General features: G+C 50.8%; 6 protein-coding genes across 6 annotated transcripts; 4 read left to right on the forward strand and 2 right to left on the reverse strand.

Moving 5' to 3' along the window:
- Nucleotides 1–267: 267 nt before the first annotated feature.
- On the reverse strand, nucleotides 268–2,496 carry BP01DRAFT_389485 (putative CTP synthase). Its single transcript, XM_025577926.1, has 3 exons — nucleotides 2,387–2,496; nucleotides 2,188–2,323; nucleotides 268–2,130 (listed from the first exon to the last, which is right to left on the reverse strand). The coding sequence occupies exons 1-3, from the start codon at nucleotides 2,409–2,411 to the stop codon at nucleotides 555–557; spliced, it is 1,737 nt and encodes a 578-aa protein (XP_025434185.1). The 5' UTR covers nucleotides 2,412–2,496; the 3' UTR covers nucleotides 268–554.
- Nucleotides 2,497–3,467: 971 nt separating this feature from the next.
- Nucleotides 3,468–5,327, forward strand: BP01DRAFT_265842 (ankyrin repeat domain-containing protein; the record flags this gene model as incomplete). The annotated part of the gene is made up of 2 exons (XM_025571346.1): nucleotides 3,468–3,973; nucleotides 4,052–5,327. Coding segments are annotated over 2 exons (1,782 nt in total), but the record flags the coding sequence as incomplete, so codon positions are not given.
- Nucleotides 5,328–11,186: 5,859 nt separating this feature from the next.
- Nucleotides 11,187–14,196, forward strand: BP01DRAFT_371784 (mRNA-binding protein PUF3; the record flags this gene model as incomplete). The annotated part of the gene is made up of 6 exons (XM_025576686.1): nucleotides 11,187–11,219; nucleotides 11,275–11,419; nucleotides 11,472–12,769; nucleotides 12,817–13,095; nucleotides 13,162–13,717; nucleotides 13,766–14,196. 6 exons carry the CDS (start codon nucleotides 11,187–11,189, stop codon nucleotides 14,194–14,196), a joined length of 2,742 nt encoding a protein of 913 aa, XP_025434187.1.
- A 1,059-nt stretch (nucleotides 14,197–15,255) lies between these two features.
- Nucleotides 15,256–16,302, forward strand: cwc21 (U2-type spliceosomal complex subunit CWC21). The gene has a single exon (XM_025579507.1). The coding sequence runs from the start codon at nucleotides 15,317–15,319 to the stop codon at nucleotides 16,049–16,051; it is 735 nt and encodes a 244-aa protein (XP_025434188.1). The 5' UTR covers nucleotides 15,256–15,316; the 3' UTR covers nucleotides 16,052–16,302.
- On the reverse strand, nucleotides 16,224–20,078 carry BP01DRAFT_354052 (ATP-dependent RNA helicase ECM16). The gene is made up of 2 exons (XM_025574339.1): nucleotides 19,787–20,078; nucleotides 16,224–19,733 (listed from the first exon to the last, which is right to left on the reverse strand). The coding sequence occupies exons 1-2, from the start codon at nucleotides 19,985–19,987 to the stop codon at nucleotides 16,269–16,271; spliced, it is 3,666 nt and encodes a 1,221-aa protein (XP_025434189.1). The 5' UTR covers nucleotides 19,988–20,078; the 3' UTR covers nucleotides 16,224–16,268.
- A 142-nt stretch (nucleotides 20,079–20,220) lies between these two features.
- On the forward strand, nucleotides 20,221–21,300 carry BP01DRAFT_354053 (proteasome assembly chaperone 3). Its single transcript, XM_025574340.1, has 2 exons — nucleotides 20,221–20,514; nucleotides 20,567–21,300. The coding sequence occupies exons 1-2, from the start codon at nucleotides 20,341–20,343 to the stop codon at nucleotides 20,861–20,863; spliced, it is 471 nt and encodes a 156-aa protein (XP_025434190.1). The 5' UTR covers nucleotides 20,221–20,340; the 3' UTR covers nucleotides 20,864–21,300.
- The last annotated feature ends 91 nt before the right edge of the window (nucleotides 21,301–21,391 follow it).

Here is a 21,391-nt window from a genome sequence, read left to right on the forward strand (position 1 = left end):
CTTTTCCGAGACATGCCAGGTTACCCAGTAACCACATCCCACATTCTCAGTCCGATCGGAAATGCGGCATGCCCATCACTCCTTGAAGAAACGATGAACACAACAAACATGGTCATCGATTCTTTATCGGGTTCTCTAGTCCAGCTGACGCTGCAGGGGTTCAGAACTGGCCCGGTTTAAATATGATGTTCAGCTGTTCTTCATCCATGGAACCACATTTCCTCTCACACTTAAACTGCAGACTTCCAGAGAGAGGGTCCAAGAACTCCAAGATGTGAATTTGGTGCGACACGACGAACTAAGGTGCATCCATCGTACCAAGACCACAGTGATTTGGTATTAAATACACATGAAGCGACTCATAAGCCACAAATTGCATTGACACTGCCTTCTAACTACCGGATTTATATTTTCAACGCCCAGAAAGCAAAGTAAGTTAAGATTGCCGTCATCAGAATCCCTCCCAATGGAACTCCCGCAAGGCTAGTCGTACCGCTGCCCCCCCACTTGTAAACCAGAAGTTGTCCTTCACTCACACTCTCTTCCTCTGTGACCTATTGCTTGCGAGCAACGCTGCGCTGGCCCTGAACGACGGCCTCGGATACCTCGTCGAGACAGCCGGCCGCGGCAGCGAAGAAGCCGAGGAAAGCCCGGCTGGGGCTTAGAACACGGCTCAGGTACTCGGGGTGGAACTGAACACCCACAAACCAGGGGTGGTCCTTGATTTCAACAATCTCCATACGCTCGCCCTTGGTGTCCTTGCCGATGAAGGTCAGACCGGCCTCTTCGATCTGCTCAATCATGGCCGGGTTGACCTCGTAGCGGTGACGGTGGCGCTCCTCAATCTGCGAGACAGAGGGACCGTACATGCCCCGCAAGCGGGACCATTCTGTGTTCTCCTGGAAAATACAAGGGTGCTTGCCAAGACGCATCGTTCCGCCAAGCTTGCCCTTGTCGACCTCGGGCATATAGACGATAGCGTGGTTCTCGGCCGCGGGGTGCAGCTCCTCGCTACCCACGTCCTCAATGCCAACCACATTGCGGCAGTACTCAAGGACAGCCAGCTGCATACCAAGACAGACTCCCAAGAAGGGCTTCTTGTTGGTTCGTGCCCAGGTGATAGCCTTCATCATACCCTCGGTACCCCGGTTACCGAAGCCGCCAGGAACCAAGACACCGTCCGCAGTGCAAACGGCATGCCACGCCTTGTGGTAGTCGGCGGGGGCGGTTCCGTCTTCGAGGTGCGACGAGTCCACCCAGATAATCTTGACCTTCTTGTGGCAGAACATGGCGGCGTGTTCAAGGGCCTTGGACACACTGATATAGGCGTCGTGAAGAGAAGTGTACTTGCCAACCAGGGCAATCGTCACCGGATCGTGCAAGAAATCCTGTCCCTGGGCGAGATCGACCCAGTCCTTCCACATCCGACTGCCCCGCTCGATCCGCTCGGGAGTGGGTTGGATCGGCTTCAGATCGAGCATCTGGGTGATTGTGTTGATAAGCTTCTGCTTCTCCAACAGAAGGGGAACGTGGTACGTCGTCGTGACATTGTGAACGGCGATGACCTGGTGTTGCTCGACAGAGCACATGTTGGCAATCTTCTGAATCGTGCTCGCCTCAAGGGGCTGCTCGCAGCGACAGGCAATCAAGTCCGGGCTTAGACCGGCACTCCGCACATCGCTGATGGCTCTTTGTGTAGGTTTCGTCTTCTGCTCACCACCCGGTCCAGGAGGGATAACGGGCACGTAGGAGACGTGGATCTGGACGAAGTTGCCCCTACCAGCCTTGCGCTGAAGCTGGCTCAGAGCATGGATGAAGGGAGCACTCTCAATGTCTCCGACGGTACCACCCAGCTCGATAATGCAGACGTCAGGCTCGGCGCGAGACTCGTCCACGGGAATTCTAGCAACGCGCTCAATCCATTCCTGGATAGCGTCGGTGATGTGGGGCACGACCTGAACGGTCTTGCCCAGGTAGTGACCAATCCGCTCGCGATTGATAACATCCTGATACACCTTGCCCGTAGTGATGTTGTGATCCCGAGTAAGTGATGTGAGAAGGTAGCGCTCGTAGTTGCCAAGGTCAAGGTCCATTTCACCGCCGTCATCAGTGACATAGACCTCACCGTGTCTGGGTGAAGTCAATAAACGGGGTCAGCACCAGAAAGCCGGATCTCAAGATACTGACTCGGTAGGTGCCATAGTGCCCGCATCGATGTTGATGTAAGGGTCGATCTTGATACTGGTAACCGTAAGACCAGTAGTTTTGAGGAGCAAACCAGTGCTGGAGGCAATAATGCCCTTGCCCACGCCGGAGATGACACCTAATTGAGACATTCTGTTAGAGATTTGACGTGATCAAACACGAGCAATGAGTTCAATCTTACCTCCAGAGACCAGAACGTACTTCATCTTTGCAGCGACCGACCGAGATTTTGTGGTGACGACAGACGTGAATCGATGCCGCAAGAGGGGTGCATGGGGAGAAGGCAGAAAAAAAAGTTCAGTGACTCCGATCGGTGGAGAAGTCACGTGAATGCTACTTATCTTATCTCGAAACACTTCCGATACAGGGAGGTAGATTCGTGGGTTGGCGACGAGAAGACTGGCATAAATAGTAGTATTGGAATAGTTTTGCTCTTACCTCCTCCTTTTGAAAAGAATGATATATAATATTTCTTCAAAGATCAATGTATAAGACACACCGATCCTTTTCCCATGCATTTCAGATTTGAGTCATATCGAGTCACCAGGGTTTCATTTTCACCGCGCTTATCTAATCGGGCTATAGCAAATGAAACACGCCTCGTCGTTACTAGTAGAAGCCTAGAAGGCAGCACCGCCATCTACTGGGAAGCCAAGTCCCTAGCCTGGTGGATGCCTACCTGGACTCATGTGAATTTCCTCAGCCTTGCGCTGCGTCATGCAGCAAACGCCGCTCAAACCTTCTGCACATCCACCAAACAGCAAATTGCTCAATAAGGTCAAGATCTCCAGGCCATATCGGAGAGGCTTTGTCGATCAATGGGTTCTAACTCGAGAAACCGTTCCGACAATAGCAGACAGGGGCCCTCATCATGGCGGAGGGTTGATCGTGTCACAAGCGCGTCGAGCAGTGACATCTACATGTATACTGACAGTGATCTCGAGCTTGATGGAGTAGACAAACCGAAGACTCTTCACGAAGCAGCCTACCAGGGTAATTATGACGGAACGAAGTTACTACTCCGCAAAGGAGCGGCTATCGACCTTCTTGACTTGAACGGAGATACCGCGCTCCACATCGCTATTCTAAAGAATGACGATCATCTTGTGTCGTTGTTGATCGATCGAGGGGCAGACGTCAACTTTGTTGGCAACCGGGGTATGACTCCTCTGCTTCTGGCCAGCAGTCATTCCAACTATGGTGTAGTAAGGCGTCTCCTTGAAGTCGGGGCTGAAGTTGACGCCACGGATGGCGAAGGGAGGACTGCATTACATCATGCCTGCATTCAAGAACGTGAAGACATGGTCGAATTGCTCTTCAGTTTCCACGCTCAAGCTAATCTTCGGGATAATTCTGGGCGCACGCCGTTGCATTTAGCACTGGCTCGCCACCAAACTGAGGTGCTGAGAACACTTCTTCACCACGGAGCAGATGGTCATGCAGTGGACCCCGAGGGCAGAGCACCGCTGCATTATGCTGCTATAGCGGGATGGGTTGGACCAGTACGTGTGCTGCTTCAGCATGGAGTTGATGTCAACGCAAACAGTGAAGATGGGAATACAGCATTGCACGTCGCCTGCATCGGTGGCTTCAAGCAAGTGATGTGGCTTCTGCTCCATCATGGAGCGAACGTATACGCCAAAGACTCTAACGGATTGACGGTGCTACAGTTGGCTTCTGCCTCAGAACAGTCGGCGAGCATAGTGCGCTTACTACGCCACTTCGATGAGAAGGCTGAGGCAGATAGTGCTACACGCGCACGGTCGCGGTCGGTCTCTCCTCCATGCAGCGTGCATGTATTAGACTCGGCTAAAGACACCACAAAAGACGAGGTTGATATTAGAAGCGCGTCTAACCATGAGATACTGAGAACGCGAAAGGAAGAGCCGAGGCGCAGGCCGAGCCGTGATGGGCTGGGATTAATTGAGGACGATGTAGCAGACGCTGAAATAGATTCCGCGCGAAACAGGCTGGGTCGGAATGACTGGGATGGTGTTCGCCGTGAGAATGGCGATGGCTTTACACTGGCCAAGTATGACGGTCATGATATCTACTGCGACGCCAAGATGGAGTCAATCCATTCATCTACACATGAGGGGCAGGAGATGCATGCAGTTCAACTCAAACTAAATTTCATGAAGCCCCATGCGCTGAAACACCGCATTCGATACGCAGAGGTTGATGTGGCCCTTCAGGCAGCTAGCTCAGGAGCTTCGCCCAATATTCGCACAATTATGCCACAGGCTGACCGGGTGGAAGTGTCGGAACAGGAGATAACGACAGGACAGAAATTCACAGTTGGAGCGAATGGAAACGGCGGACCGTCCAGTCTCAATATTAGCATGGAAGGCTCCAAGGGCAAGAAGTCCACGTTCAAGCGGGTTCGAATCATTCATGGAGCGGTCAAAGACCGGATGCATGCCTCCTGGCGATTGTATGAGGAACCTGGTAGCAAGAGCGGACTACCAGAGATAGTTCGCCTCCTTCTAGTGGTTCAGTGCGAAGCAGAGTTCGAGCTGCGTGTAGCAATGTCCGCCAAGGCCAGCCATTCCTTCTCATTTGGAATTCCGCGCACGGTGTCAGCAAGAAAAGGACCGTCATATCTGGTGCCCAACTTGGCGGATATCATGTCCCTTGAGCAAGCGATGAAGCTGAAATTGATCCTGGGCGTCGCAGACCGTGCGGCAGTTGCGGTAGAGGATGCAAGAAAGCTCGAGCAGCAAGTCACCCGGTCGATAAAGGAGCATAGGAAGAGAGCTCTGATCATGGAGGCAGGGGCCAGTGAAAGCAACATCCGAGACTGGGCGGCAATTGCAGATGCATCTAGCTACGGGGATTTCGCTCTCTTGTGCGAGAAACTGCTTCGCACGAGTAAAAGTGAGTACCCTGAGGTGAGATCAGGACGAAGGCGTTGGAGCCCTCCCCGAGCACCGATAATAGAAAGGTCGTACTTGCGGCGGAGCCCAAGCCCCTATGCAGAAGATCGCGCGTACACGCGACGAATGCGCGCAAGGCTTGGGGTTGATGATGCCGAGGAGGCGATTGCCCCTACACATCGCTCGAGGAATGTTCACGGATTTTCGGCGGTTGGCCCAGGCTATAAGGTATCACGGTTGGCCTAACGAGTCACGCATGAGTAGTGATTTGTTCGTCGGCCAGTGTGTCTATAACTATAACTGGCGAAGGGAAGCCTTCAAGACGAGTTTTGGCAGTATAGCTCGATATCGAGAGCATTGCACGTGGAGATTTTCGGGCTCATTGGTTGCTTATCGAAGTATACTCGAACGAATAATATGGATGGCGAAGAGCCTATGGGATACCGTGAGGACGAACAATAATATGTCATGGGCAGTTCAATGTCCCTGCATGTTTTAGAACTGCACGATCATATCAGCAATTGTCATATGGGCTTCTTATATACGAGCTTGTTAATAGGATCATAATTCATGTCATTCGACATGCTAAGTAGTAAAGTGTGCATCAAATGACATCGAACAGATTGAAGCTTGAACCACAGGTTCCTAAGTTGTGCCTGTTCTTCTATCATATCTTTAGCCCATAGATTATCAACCTTCACGTAATCAATACAAACTAAGAGGAGCAAGTTTTTAAATTGTTGTGCAGTGTGAAGAATATATTCAACAACCTATGATCACATGACCCTGGTCCTTCATACTTCTTGACCGCAGCCTGCAGTCAACATGGCAGCATCAGCTTGTTAGAAACTATAGCCCATGTAAGGACTCTTGGCATAGGTTTTAATGGCACTAGCTACACTGCTTGGTTGAATGAGCATTTGCAGAATCAGGATCTACTACTCCGAGTCAGCATTGAACAACATGATTCATCAGGCCATAATGTTAGCAATATATGTATTTGCAATTTCATTAAGTATCATTAAAATAACTTGAAGGGACTCTCAAGCTCACAGCCTTTTCAAAAACCGAGTGACCAAATGTCTTGGAAGAACAATTGCTCACTTCTAAGGATACGTTAATTCGGTTTATGACTCGCGAAAGTAGTCCTCCATTTTTTTTAGTTCTGATATAGTCGCCACAGATTCCGGGCTAGAACCCGAGTTCAGCTTAAGTTGTACATGACCGCAGTATCTCTCCACCCCGGGAATTCAACGTACTCAGCTACCTTCAAGAAGTTCCCATTATGACAGTGTCTTTTTATCAACTGACCCTGTTAAGCTAGCTGCTATACGGGGGAGCGCCAGACACCGAAGGCCCCTCACCCGAGTCATTTTGGCGAGCAATACCTGGAATGGTCCTGAATCTTCGAGAGCCAATCTTGCCCAAAGCATCATCCAGGCAGGTTATTTGTTATACAACTACGCTGAGCACCGGAAGACGGATCCGAGGCGAGCTTCGACCCCGAGTCAACACTAGTACCATCTTCACAAACATGGTACAGGCTACAGTAGCCAGACGAGATGCGAAATGAGCTCACCTTGTTACGCGGCCCGCTGACAATCTGAGATTTCAAATGCTAGTAAGTCTCCCTCGTCCGGATAGCACGGCAGAACTGTTTCATGAACGGTGACTACTAACTACCCTCTGGATTTAACGGAGAAGGAATCCTTCCATAGAACGGGCAGGTAGTGAACCAGCCTACGCAAGAGTCATCGTGTACTTTTCACGGAACAGGCATCGTCGTGATCCTGCGCTCAACCCCATCTGACTCCAATAATTCTCACTTAAGTCTCGTGCTGTGGTTTCCTTTCTCCGTAACCTTGAGTAGTGAACACTCGGAAGCAGAGCCGGATGCTACGAGTCATCTACCAACACGACCCATGTTCGTGGTGTATCTAGCAATGCTTTAGATACCCGAAACATGCTTGCCCATGGCATGGATCTACAGTCTTTAGGCGTGTTGACAGCCAGAGACGGTCGGTGGTAGGTGGATGCACTTGAATTGCGGGACACATACGTAGGGGGTCGGAAGAATGGGGGTGGATGTAATCACCGCTCCCCTCTCAGCCACTTGTATGGGTACTAGTATATCAAGTGGTTCCGTTGATAAGGAATCGTTCGGGGTATGCAAGGTGAATATTGTGCCCGAGAGCCCTCTCATTCGTTGATTATCGTTTCTTGAGGGCAGGACGGACGTCAAGGCTTCCACTCAAGGTCAGTTGTGCCTTTGAACTTACTCGGTATTTAATGTCTCGCTAGTTCTATTCCATTAGGAGAATACGGCTAGTACCTACGGAGCTACACCGCATACGAACTCGCACATGCTACATGAGATTACCTCGAGAGGCAGTGCGATAGAGTAGACATGACGACGAGAGGAAGTAGAGCCCGACCAAGGAGATGGCGAGGGCGAGGTCCGTCCCCTGGGAGTTCTTTGGTTCCTCGGCCGTCAAAACGGCAGGGCGGATGAAACCTAAATCAATGTTACTGTTTGGACGCAAGGGGTGATGATGAACGCGTGCCTTTGTTCAATCGAGTATAGCGGGGAAATCAACCAGATAAGCTGGGACTGAATGCATTGATGGCATTTGTACTTATGAGTCGCACCAGCGAGAGAAGAGCGTGGGGATAGGGATAACGTGGGGGTGACGCCGAGGGGTGTCCACTGCCTAGTAATCGTGACGCGGGGCTAGGCATGCATCACGGAAGGGGGAGGGTGATTTAGATTGAATAGCTGCGTAGAATAGTAGTCTTCTCCTCGCTCATGGTGTCGGTCGGTTAAGTGATCTAGTACAAGGCTAGTAGCGAGCAGCACACACACACACACACACATATATATATATATATATATGATACAGTCTGAGTTGGTTGCCAGGTGGTTCCATGGTTGTTTGAAAGCCATTGATTATTGTAGCACACTCTATTAGTACTAGTCGAATGATAGGGATGGAAAGACTTCAACGAGCCGGTAATGTGTGAATTGAGCAGTTTATCAACGTGCAATATCAATAGGAATCAGGGGCATGCAAGAGCAAACTGGATCATGCGGCTTGTGCAATCAGATGAAGTGATGGGTAGTGTTGCGACATGGGGTAGAGAAACACGGTACTTAATATACAAGTACGTCGAAACGGGAACATCGCTGTAGGAACTGCTCGGCCCGGATAATCAAGGCATCATGAATTTCATTGTCGAAGGAGGGTCCAAAGGTGGCTCGAGAATAATAATAAACTCTGATTTATCAGGAAAAATTCAAGCTAGTTTAGTGGATCCGATCGATCGGGCTGGAGCGCAACTTAACCTTTACGTGTGCTGCCAATCTTCCTTAGTATCAACCACCAACCTCTCATGAAAATGTTTTGTAAGAAAAAAACTAAGCCGTAATGACTCAAACACAGTATAGAGTATAGGCAGAGTAGCTGACTTGACTCAAGTATCGGGTCAGGCCAGCTTTAAGCCAAGAACAAGGGACCGGAAGTTACGATCTGAGGTGTTGGTTAGGAATTGATGTCCGTCCGAGATGCTGAAAATGCCCCCCCGACCTTCATGGATGGGGGACCCCTCAGCCCGCCGCCCGTCTGCCAGAAATGATAGCTACGGGGACGACTCGGGAGATGGAAACGGAAGAAAGAATCCATTACGCCACAGTAGCCGAGATGTCCGACAACCAGGTCAAGACAAATAAGGATAGTTATGATGATGCTGATGATGATGATGGCAATGATGAATGATGGGGATTGGGAGGAGAAGGGGAGTGAGTTTGACTGTGGCGGTCAGCCTATTCTGCTGCGGTCCTTGGTTAGAAGGTTCTCCCCTCCCTCCTCAACTTTGTTTGTGCAACCCTTGATAACTTAGCCAGTGCCAGGAAAATTGGTAGTCACAAATAGTATCTATCTCCTGGTAACATTGGAAGAATCGGCAGGGTGGAAGAAAGTCCGGGGTGAATTGTGGGTGATGAATGAATGAATGAATGAATGAATGAATGATTGACCTTCACAGTTGAAGTTGAGAGAGTCTCACGCGATACGCCCAGACTTGACAGGATTGAGGGGCCGGTCGCCTTAGATGGAAGCCTAAAAAAGAAGCGGCGGGAGCGAATTTGGACGGCCCCAGATTCAGCGCCAGTGTAGAACTGGAACCGTATCGGAATGGAACTGAGAAGTGGGTGACTGGGTGGACAAGCGCCTAGAAAAAAGAAGGGTCGGGAGGGCGGAGGAGGGCTGAAGAGGAGAGGATCTGGTACCTGCTCGTCCAGTGCGCCACCCATACGTTGTGCAAGTCACTTGAGAAGGATCGACAAGATCGTCTGGTATTGTCATTATCCTGTATTGTTACCAAGCTGCGGACCACCAACTGGTACCCAGAATTCTTTCTCTGTTTCTCATGAGCAGCACAAGCAGCTAGCAAGCAGTAGCAGCCTGGCAGCAAGACACGCAGCACTCTTTTTTTTTTTCCAGCTCAGTTGCTTGTGCTGCTACTGATTGCTTATCTATCAATTTTCTCGAACTACCTTAGAGGTAGGTATTCATCCAACTCATCCTCCTCTTCATCAATCAATCAATCAGTCAAACAATCGACTCCCTCCTCATCCTGGCTGCTGCTGCAGACTGAGTAAGGCTCAATCTATTCCTTTCTTCCTCACTTTTCGTTTCATTCATCAATCCTCCCCTCCATTTCATTCCCCTTACAATTCGTCATAATTTTCCTTTTTCCCCTCTCCCTCTCTGTCTCTCTCTCTCTCACTCACACACTCTCTCTTTACACACGGGGTCATCTTTGGTGCCTCTTTTGTGCTACCAACTTTCACTTGTCGCGGGTCAACCCAGGTCTGTTTTTTTCGGGTTCGATTTTTTTTATTATTGAAATAACCTTTTTCCTTTCCCTACCCTGAAATCATTCCGACCTTCAACCTCTCAACCACTGCAACTCTCTCAATACGTGATTCTCTCGTCTTCTTCCTTCGGTCGCGGTTTTCCAACCCCCGTTTATTGTTTTATTTATTCTTCTCTTTCTGAACCCTTCTCCCTCCTTATATAAACCACCCTGCTGCTCCTGTCGAGTTCCAACTCCCTGTGGGAACTTTCAAACCCAAACGGAACGGAGAGGTGCGATAAAATACTGATCTACTTTGGGGCCAGTTCGGGTGTCATGCTTGCCTTCGCCTTGTGTCACAACTGAATTACATTAATGCCGTGCTTCGTCTCTCGTCCACATTCCCATCGTTCGACACTCCACTAAATCACGCCGTCTTACGCAACAAGCACATTCTCCTTCCATACCATCTACAGTCTCCTTCAACCCTTCGCCCCTCCCCACACCCCTTGCCGCTGCGAATCATCCGAGCTCCTAACGTTTGTCTGATTAAAACTGGACCCGTGTCGGCTATCCCTCTCTGCTCCGAAGAGCACATGAGGACGATCTGCAAAGTTCGAGGTTTCTGGAGCATGCACGGAGCATAGTCACATCGCAATATCTTTTTGGCGATTTTTGATCTAGCGCTGCGTGCTGAGCATCGCGCTGCCAAACGAAGAAGCCCAGGTTACCTTGCGTTTCTTCGCCCGGCCTACCTCCTTCCTCTGTTAAGCATTTTTCGCCTGCCACGCTCCTCCTCCCTTCCGAGCTCCATCCCTTTGAGACCCCGGTGTAAAATCTCGCATTGCTTGACCGTGTCGGTTCTGGACAAAAACACCTTTCTATTTTTCCCGTGGAACCTGTCTGCTCCTTTCTGCCCCCTTCCCTTCTTTACCTCGATTCGCTTTCTTTTGCCTCTCGTGTGAGTTTATCCTTCGTTCCCAGACAGCTTGATGGCAGTGGACCGATCATATGGCTAATGATGCTGCAGTCCGCTATCCTTTTACAGACCTCGTGCCCTCTTTCTCCCCATCCCGGACGGATATACCTATTTGTATCGTTTCAATCACGACCGTGGTATTGAGCGTACACCGGAGCATCCACATTACCAAGAAGAACACACCAAGCGTCTTTGGAGTGGGCAGTAAGCGACGGCGATATATTCATAAACCGATTATACTGGACAACGGAAGTGCATGGTGAATGCTCACTATGACCTCCAACAATTCTAGCACAGGTCACAATGTAGGTGGTAGACATATGTGGCAGAGGCGCGCAATGTGGCTGACTGCAATCATAGGGACGGTCGAACAGAGGGTCCAATATAAACCCAGCGAATGTGGGTACCAATAGGCCACGAGCCTCCCAGAGAAGTATGGGAAACAGTTTCGGTAGCAACAACGGAAGCTGGAACTCTAACAACATTTGGGGAAGAAGTTTCGAAGGTAAGAGATACATGAACATGCCTAAAGAGTTGAATTGACAGGCAACACTTAGACCAACACACCTCGGATAATGCCTTTGAAGGCAAGGCTGGTTCAAGCTCCCTATTGTCAACCTCGGAGTCCGACAGCTGGAACAGCCGGCCCAATCCTTGGGGATCCATCAACACACCTGGTAGCGCACTAACCAGGGGTCCCAACGGCGGCATGGCTTCTTCGCCTGTTCAGACCCGGGCCAATGATCGCAGCGCAGCCTCCTTGTCTGAAACAGCAGAACCTTCCTCGTATTTTGCGATTCAGAAGTCGGGAATGAGCAGCTCTTCTGTTAGCGCAGCCCATCCACCATACATGAATGGGAGATCCGAAGGCATCTCTCCTTCGAGCGACGGTATAACGCTTGGAGGCTTCACAGGGTTTCGCAGTAACGATGGCAGAAGACAGGTCAATACAGCTACATTTGGCAGCAGCTCTGGGGCTTCGGGCTTTCCAATGAAGCCCGGTTTCTCCAACCTCGAGAACACCAGAGCGGAAGAGGCGCCTTCCTCAATGACCATGCCAGGTCTTTCTCAGCCTCTGACCGATTTCATTCCTCAGCACATGAGCCGGAATTCTTCTTATGCGCATGTCTCCCACAACTCTGCGTCTTTTGTGCCGCACAGACCGGCCCACTCATCCTACTCGTCGTTCAACTCCGAGACTCAGGGGTTCGAGGGTAGGTCCGGATCGGTAGACATCAGTGCGGGGCTTGGCAAATTACAGCTCAGTGATGGTGGCATCGCGGCGCACCCGGCCACGCGGCCGGCTTTTATGACACATCAGTCATATGACAATGCTATGCAGCGGCTGAACTATCCGGGCGGGAACGAGGACATCAACTATCACATCGCTTCTGGCTATGGAAATGAGGATGTGGCCACAGACTTGTCACTTGCTTATCAAAGCGCCAGGGCTCGTGTCATGGAGGGCCATCCCATCTCACCAACCGAGTACAATCGAATGGAGAGTCCGTTTTATGCACCTGAGAACGGTCCCCATTTTCGGAATCCATCTGTGAGTCAGCTGTCGGACAATGCAGTGTTCATGCGGGTACGGGAACAGCATCTTCCTCCGCAATCCGCCGAACCCCTGCAGCGTGTCGCCTTCAATGCCGGCTACGACGTTAATGTCAACGGCTACCCAGCAGGACAGAGACTTAATTCCTTGAGTGGATTCTACCACCCTGCAGCCCAGCTAAGCGCAGCGAATCTCGTTCAAAGGGGACATCGCGAAGACCTATCTTCGCAGGTTGCGCGGAGCGCTGTTCTCGAGGAGTTCAGGGCCAACAGCAAGGGAAACAAACGTTACGAACTGAAGGTGTGTAGGCCTCTCCGATTATGATGAATGGTTACTGACAGCTTCAGGATATCTACGGCCACATAGTCGAGTTTAGCGGGGATCAGCATGGCTCACGATTTATCCAGCAGAAGCTCGAGACTGCGAATAGTGACGAGAAGGAGCAGGTTTTCCGTGAGATATGTGAGAATACCCTGCAGCTTATGACTGACGTTTTCGGCAACTATGTGGTCCAAAAACTGTTTGAGCACGGCAACCAGACTCAGAAGAAGATTATTGCCAATCAAATGAAGGGACATATCCTGGGCCTTTCGAACCAGATGTACGGGTGCCGTGTGGTGCAAAAGGTAAGCTTCACTTGTAGTATCTTGGTGATGTTTTGCTTTTACAGTCGCTAACGCATCTCCCCTCAGGCCCTCGAGCATATATTGACAGATCAGCAAGCGTCTATGGTCAAAGAGCTAGAGCATCATGTTCTTCGTTGTGTGCGGGACCAGAACGGCAACCATGTTATTCAGAAGGCAATTGAGAGAGTTCCCTCGGAATATGTGCAGTTCATCATCAATGCCTTCAAGGGACAGGTGGAGAAATTGTCCGCTCATCCGTACGGGTGCCGTGTCATCCAGCGCATGTTGGAGCATTGCCAAGAAGCCGATCGTGAATCAATACTGGCTGAATTGCACCCGTGCACAGCCAAGCTCATATCTGACCAGTTCGGCAACTACGTCATTCAACATGTCATCGAAAACGGTGAAGAGAAAGACCGGTCGCGAATGATCAATGTTGTCATCAGTCAGTTGCTGACATATTCGAAACACAAATTTGCCAGTAATGTGGTGGAAAAAAGTATCGAGTTCGGCGAAGAATCTCAACGTCGCCAGATTATCGACACGCTGACCAGTGTCAATGATCGGGGTGAGAGTCCGCTCATCGGCTTGATGCGTGACCAGTATGGCAATTATGTCATTCGTAAGTGATACCTGGGTTCCTGTCGGAGTCTGCCGCTAATTCTCGCAGAAAAAATTCTCGGTCAACTTCAGGACTCGTCCGAGGAGAAATATGCCCTTACACTGCGCATCCAGCCGATGCTCGATCAGTTAAAGAAGTACAGTTACGGCAAGCAGATCGTTGCTATTGAGAAGTTGATCGCTGGGACCAATCCCGGTCCCGCAGGGTCTCTGCCTCACGCAGCAACGTCCACCACGCCGCCCAACTCCCATAAATCATCTCCGCAGCCATCGAAGCGCGCGGTCAATGGACTCGAGACTGGCCGGGCCCCCGTTGTTGGAGCGGCCCCTCCGACGCCGCCTCCGACTGATAGTCAAACCGGTGCGGACAGCTCTGCTGAGTACAAGAATATTCCCAAGACGACTGTGACCTCATTGGCTGGATCGGGACCAGCCCAGGCGGACACGAGCGCCTCCGTCGAAGTTCCTGGTACGACATAGATTGCAACGACTCTATACCTAATCTTGCTTTCTTTGAAATATAGCTTTATTCTTCAGATGTTCAGAGTTCTTCAACGATTTATTGACCGGGGCGTATACATACAGGGCTCTGAAGGATGGATTGCTCCTCACCTTCGCGCTCTTCTTCATGGCTTGACGGCGCAATATGCAGGGACACGGCGGAGACTTGAAGTCATTTGCTTTTTCGCTTTTTACTATTCCCCACCCCTTTTGCTTCTTGAAACTTATTTCTCTATTTCTTTAATATGCTTATGGATGTATTTCTTTCTTCTGTTTACCTTTGAAGTTCTGTGTGATGAAAACGAGGACATGCCTCCATAGCTATCGGTATTTTCGTTTCTCTGTCCTAACAACACGAAGGATCGGCGTCAATTATTGGTGAATTACGGGTTACGGGGCATTGCGCTTGATTTCCTTCGGAGGGGTTTAACAAAATGCGACCTTGGACATAATGGGAGACCTGGAAATAGGGAACATAAGGTATGCCTAGAGCATGTAGAGGCTCCGCTCTCTAGTATACAGACCACGAAATGAAACGCGACTGTTTTTACGCTTATTCGCGAACTGCATTCTCTGCTTATGATATTGATGTAAAAACCGTGGTGTTTGCACCTGCTATCGAAGGCATTTGCATGTTTGCATGTACGTAACCGGCGCGCTATCATCACGTGATAGATAGACTGCGGTACCAACCAAGGCGGAGGAACCTTGACGGAGATATCGTCGTTGTCTGCAATAATTCCAGCTCATCTTCGCTACGCAACCAACGGCCAGACAGTTCCTCTCGACAATCCTATCTCGTGACTTTAGTCTTGCCTTCAACTCATCCTCGAACACGTACATACTCCACTAAACCGACCCATCGCCGAAGGATCGCTACTGATACCCCTGCGGACGAACAACAACCCTCCCAAACAAGCAAAACCGATCTCAGCTGCTCATTCTCTCTCCCTCCTCTTAAGAACTGAAATCACGATCTTAATCGCCGAAACCCACCCCACTACACCCTACCTAGCCCCTGACGAAACATACCGAAGCAAAATACAAGAAAAAAAAAAAAAAAAACAAAAGGCAATAAAGGGTCAAAAGAAAAAAAAAGATGTCCTCTAACGTCGGCCTCTCCACCCCGCGTGGCAGCGGCACCTCGGGCTACGTCCAGCGCAACGCTGCCTTCATCAAGCCGCGCACCACAGGTTACGGCCAACCGTATCCGCCCGTCTCCGGAGCGAATTCCGCGATTGAAGGTGGTCGTCCCTTCAAGCAGCGGATGCCGGATCAGCAGATCCTCGAGCATGATCGGCGGCGGGCGGTGGAGGTGAAGGTTATGGAGTTGCGAGAGGAGTTGGAGGAGGAGAATGAGCGGTTGGAGGAGGAGGAAGCGAAGGAGAAGGCGAAGGGAAAGAAGGCGGCGGCGGCGGGGAAAAACGAGGAGAAAATGGGTGAGAAGGAGGAAGGCGAGGAGGGTGAGGAGAAGGACCAGGATTCGCGAAAGGATCGGAGACGGGTATTGTCGGAGGAGGAGATTGACGAGCGATGCGAGGAGTTACGGGCAAGGTTGTTGAAGGATTTGGAGGTGGAGGAGCGGAGGGCGGCGGAGAGGAAGGAGAGGGATGGTAGAGGAGGAGGAGGAGGTGGTGGTGGTGGTTATAATGGTGGGAGGAGATGGGGCAGGGAGAGAGATATGCCCCCTCCTTCGAGGAAACAGTTCAAGTCGTATCAGGTGCATGAGTTGGCTGAGGCGAAGATTGAGGAGAGTGAGCGGTTGAGGAGGGCACTGGGTATTCGGGAGGACAGGGAGACGGGGGAGATTTCCGGGGGAAGACGGAGGGATTAAGTGCATGTTTTTGGGGGTCTCATTTAGGCTTGGGAATTTGATTCGGATGGGTGTTTTGGGCGTTACGTTGGAGGCATTGTTTCTCTTTACTGCCTCTCCCTCATTCCTCCCTTTTTCAGTTCGGGATTACTGGATTGACACGAATAACCACACATACCTGTGTATTAACTATATCATCTTAACTTTTTGCTTGCAAGCTTCATGTTCTATGTATAGCTCAGCTGGTAAATTTCTCAATCACCCATCCCTCCTTCGGATCCTTCCTCTGAATGACCTTCTTCGCGGGCAGAGGCCACCTGGAGCCGCCGGCCTCACCCACCAGCGACGGGATTACCCAGCAGGAGCGTCGCTCGGGAATACCCTCAATAGTCTCCGCCTTTCCTATCGGCTTGCCGTACTCGATTAGCGGCGTGTTGTGTGCGATTGCAGAGAGCTGCAGTCCGCTCGGAGTAGCCAGGGGGTACATCCGGATCTTGGGTGCCTGTTCTGCTGACACCACTGATGGGGAAGATTGTTGGAGATGGGAGTAGACAATGTACTGCGGCATCTCCTTGGCCGACATCTGCGCAAGGATGGAGGATGGGTGCACATAGACGCACTTCTCGGTGACTTCTAAGCCCGGGCCCTCGCGGGACTTCATCAGCGTAAAGTATGGGACGTCGATTGCTCGCTTGGGTGTCCGGGCCATCTCCGGGGGTACAGGCGCCAGATCTGCGCGAAGGGCCACATTGTCAATGAAACCCGCGGTGACAATCTGCTTGAGCGCCTTGACCTGCTTCTCAGACGGCTCCGGCAGACGCGCTTGATATGCGGGGACGAGACCAGGGTTGTTGGTTCGCACAATATCCGTGAGTTGACGACGGAGTTGAGTGGCCTCCTTGAAGGCCTTGGCACGCAGGAACATCTTTTCACAGAACGAATCGCCGTCGGAGGCGTACCCGTAGGCGCAGATGGCTGACAGGTATTTCATTGCATCAGAGGTGTCGTCGTGCTTGCTAAAAAGACGATGGACCCGGGCGTAGTCTTTGTGGCGCTGCTCCCGAGCCGTGTCCTCGAGGCGATCCGCGTTGGTGTATACGCCTCCATCATCGTTGGCTCTGGGTGGCACAGGGTCAATCTGACTCTGGGGAACAAAGAGGTCTCCGACTGCTAAAGCTGAAACGAGGGCAATGACGTACGGCATGCAGCCGTGCTGGTGACCAACGTAAAGCATCTTGCCGAACCGAGGAGATAGAGGATAGGTAGAAAGGCGGTTACCAATCTGGGTAATTTTGCCCTCCGAGGTCAAAGCTCCCAGATTCTTCAGGAGCTTTTCGGCCTTGGCCAGGCCTTGACGGCTAGGGGGCGTGGGGAAGGGGAAGTTGATGACATTGTGCAGACCCATGCTCTTCATCTGCAGCACGACACCTTCGATCGGTGTGCGTAGAATCTCCGGTTCGGTGTACTCGGCAAACTCGTTCTCATAGATTGCCGACGAGTAAAGACGGTAGCAGTGGCCAGGACCAGTTCTACCAGCACGACCTGCTCGCTGGTTTGCACTAGCCTTGCTGATCCATTCAATCTGAAATTTCTGCACTCCTGTGGACAGATCATACTGCTTCTCCTTGGCTCTGCCGCAATCAAACACGTACTTAATGCCAGGAATCGTCAAACTGGTCTCTGCCACATTGGTAGCCAGAACAATGAGACGCGAGCCCTCCGGTGGCTCTTCGAAGATTTTGAGCTGCTCCTTGGTAGGGAGCTGGGAGTACAAGGGCAGTACGTGAACCCGAGTGGATGAGCTCATGGACTCTTCACCTAAGTCGAACTCTTCGTCTTCTTCACTGTCAGGCTCATCCAAACCAGTAATCTCATAATCGCTTTCATCATCTCCTTCACCGCCAGGAACAGATATATCGGCACCGCCGATTTCCAGATCTTCGGCCTCTAATGGCGCATCGTTGGCCGAGATTTGAACCTTCACCTGGTTTGGGTCTCCTCGCTGGGTAGGCTTGAAGGCCTGCTTCAAACGCTTGGAGAGTTGGCGGATCTCGTTCTGTCCAGTCAAAAATACAAGGATACCACCTGGAGGTAGCTTCCGATGGCCTCGAGATACTTTGCGGAAGGCCTCCTCAATGTAATCACGGTGAGTGCGTCTAGAGAAGTGAATCGTGACGGGATATTGACGACCTTCAGCCTGTACTAGTGGGGGTGGTCCCTGGCGGAATAGACTGGGGTTTTGCGTGAAATCAGAAATTCGCAGGGTAGCAGACATGATGACCAACTTCAAAGGCTTGACAGACGGATCTTCCTCGCTCATAGATTTCCGGAGATCGACGATTCGGCTCACCATGCCGATGAGGATATCCGTGTTGACACTTCGTTCGTGGGCTTCATCAATCACAATGACAGAGTATTTGCTCAGTGAGAAGTCTTCGGCGATTTCTCGGATGAGGATACCATCGGTCAAGAATTTGATAGCAGTCTTGCTGGTTGCCGTGCTGTCGAACCGGATTTGATAAGACACACGGTCGGAAAACTGTCCCATCTCATCGCCTACACGTTTCGCCATACTGACAGCAGCGACTCGGCGCGGCTGGGTAACTGCAATCATCCCAGGGTTGGGACTATCAGGACTACCGTAGCCGGCTTCGAACAGAAATTGGGGTAGCTGAGTGGTCTTTCCGCTACCAGTCGCACCCCAAATCACGATCGAAGGATTGTTGTAGATGGCTTCCATGATCTTCTGCTCCTCTCCAACAACAGGCAGGCCTTCACGTACCTTCTGTATCTCCTCAGAACGATTGACTTGGACACTGAACGCCTTGCGGTTAGGATCTCCGGTGGTGACTTGAAGCTCTCGGGGCAGCGGCTCCTCCTCGTAAACGGTATTTCTTACGGGTTTCTTGGGTTCGGGGATGAAAGGCATTGGTTCGGAGACGATTGGGACTGTCGCAGGTTTGAATCCCACCGCTTCATTGATCTGCTGCCTAGCCCAATCCTTGAATGCGGACTGTCGTGGTTTGACTTTGCTGAGATCACCTGTATCGTCTTCGTCATCCTCGTCATCCTCTTCATCATCTTCGTCATCCTTTCCATCATCTTCGTCATCTTCGTCTTCATCCTCGTCGCTTTCTCCTTCTTCCTCCTCATCGTCTTCCTGGTCACTCCCACTTTCGCTGTCCTCGTTACTAGTGTCATCATCCTCGGACGTTTCATCTGAGTCCCGGTTGGTTTCTTGTTCAGCCGCCTCGCCTTTTAATTTCTTGCGCTCATCTGCTGAGTTTTCATCATCTGAGCCAAAACCGTCCCATGGAACTTCAGGCATAGTTATCGTGATCATTGGTTTCTTCGGTGCGCGCTTCCGCTTCTTGAGAATCGGGAACCCATCTGGACCTAATTCAAGTGGGCGCTTCAAGCCGCTGCCTACGTTCTGTGGCTCTGCAGATGTATTTGCAAATGTATCTGGTATAGTAGCGACGGCAATGGACTTGGCTGGAGGTAGCGAATCGTCTGAATCATCGTCGGAGTACTCGTGGACAGGGCGAGCATTGTGGCCGGCGACGGTTGGTCGCGGCGGTCTCTCATCAGGTCTTTTGCGCTTTCCGAGCTCCTTCGAACTTTGGAGAGCGGAGGTATCGATCTTGCTTTGCGCGAGCTTTTTCAACAATTCAATGTTCTCTTCTTTCTTCAATTTTGTTTCCTGCACGTATGGATTAGAATTATTCGTGAGACACATACGGGCGCAATACGCACGATATACTTATCCAGGCGCTTCTGTTTTTTGGAGGAGATAGCAGGGTTCTGCGCTTTGAGTTCCTCCTTCAGCCGCTGGCGCTTTGCTTCCTTTTCATTTTTGGAGATGGGCAAAATTTCGGCGGCATTGGTGTCTACTCCAGTTGACTCCACTTGCTGCCGATGTTTTTGCTTCCGCTGACGAGGAACAAACTTGGGCATGGTGCCTGGAAGCAGAAGCGCTTGCTCCTACTCGATTAACCAGGATCGAATGACCGCAAGATGGATAAATATTGGAGAAAATTGGGTTATGATAAGGATGCTTGACCCATGAGGAGAGAAAAAAATCCGCGGCGGAATGAATCTGCCCCGCAAGCGGTGAAGGATATACTCACCGCCTTTGGTGATGATCGACAGCGGGGAATGGGCGGGCTACAGAACCATCGTCTTTACTATCTCCATAGCTTTTTTGCTTGCTTGTACTTCTGATCATTGTTTATGCAGCTTGACGGACATCCTGCGCTACTTCAGAGTCTTATAATCCAGACTGAAACTTGTGAAACTTGTCCGACATCATGGCTACCGCACTCGATTTCGATCCTTTCCAGAAACCAGTGAACCTACCCTTCCCCGCAGTTACAAAACAAACCGCTGGAATCATCAATGGTATCCCAACCGATGTTATGCTAGTCAAGTTCAGTGATAGAATTATGGTCACCATATCTCAAAAGGGCCGACTTGGTCACTGGGTCTGTGATTTTTTCGAGCAAACCATCGACTTTCTTCACTAACCTCCCGCAGCTTCACGTTCCCTTGGAGAACAAGAATCCCAGTACAGAGGGCTTTCACAGCATCCCTGATTCTTCAGATGATAGCCTTCTCCCAATCAGCAACCTGACCGCTACGTCACTTCTGGGAGGTCGTGCTCCAGGTCATGAGATTGTTGGCCAGCTGTATGCTCGTCAGATCGCTAGCGCTATTGTTACCAAGACGCCAGATGAGAAACGGTTGCTTGTCCTGGGGCTTGGGCTGGAGACTGCCGTTGCTGACCGGGATATCTTCTTTGCTGTCATTGATCTGGTACTGCAGTGTATCTGAACAGTAAGATGTAGCGGGCTGGAGACGGCCATCTGCATTGCCAAGTCGAAGCTATGACGGATTCAAGTGGCGAGTACCCGCCTTTGAACCGCGAAAGAAATCGAGAAACTTCCTCTCGTTTCTTATTGGGCTCTTATGGTCTTCAAGTTCGGGAGAATATTATGACTTCCAGCTGGAGGCTGGGAGAATAAACTGAATCAGATGAAGCCGCGAAGATTCTGGGCCAAGGTCATGATGGCAGCCGCAATGGTGCACCTCCCTGTTGAGGAGTGAAAAGACATTTACCGGAGGGGAGAAGACAATTCGCGCTCTGTGGGCGCAGTTGGATCAAGGAACTACGTGCCCAGATGGTGAGCAGCATAGCCTAGCCCTCAGATAGCATGAGTGATTTCGGGATCAAAAGCAGTGTGAATTATTATCAGGTATGAGCAAGTCAATATTTGAAGACACTCATGATACAAGCCAGCTGCAACTTAGTCGGTAAGAGCATCCTGAGGCTGCTGTTTGCATATCAATTCACGGTAGGTC

This window comes from Aspergillus saccharolyticus (assembly GCF_003184585.1).
Source record: "Aspergillus saccharolyticus JOP 1030-1 unplaced genomic scaffold BP01scaffold_5, whole genome shotgun sequence".
NCBI classification, from domain to species: domain Eukaryota; kingdom Fungi; phylum Ascomycota; class Eurotiomycetes; order Eurotiales; family Aspergillaceae; genus Aspergillus; species Aspergillus saccharolyticus.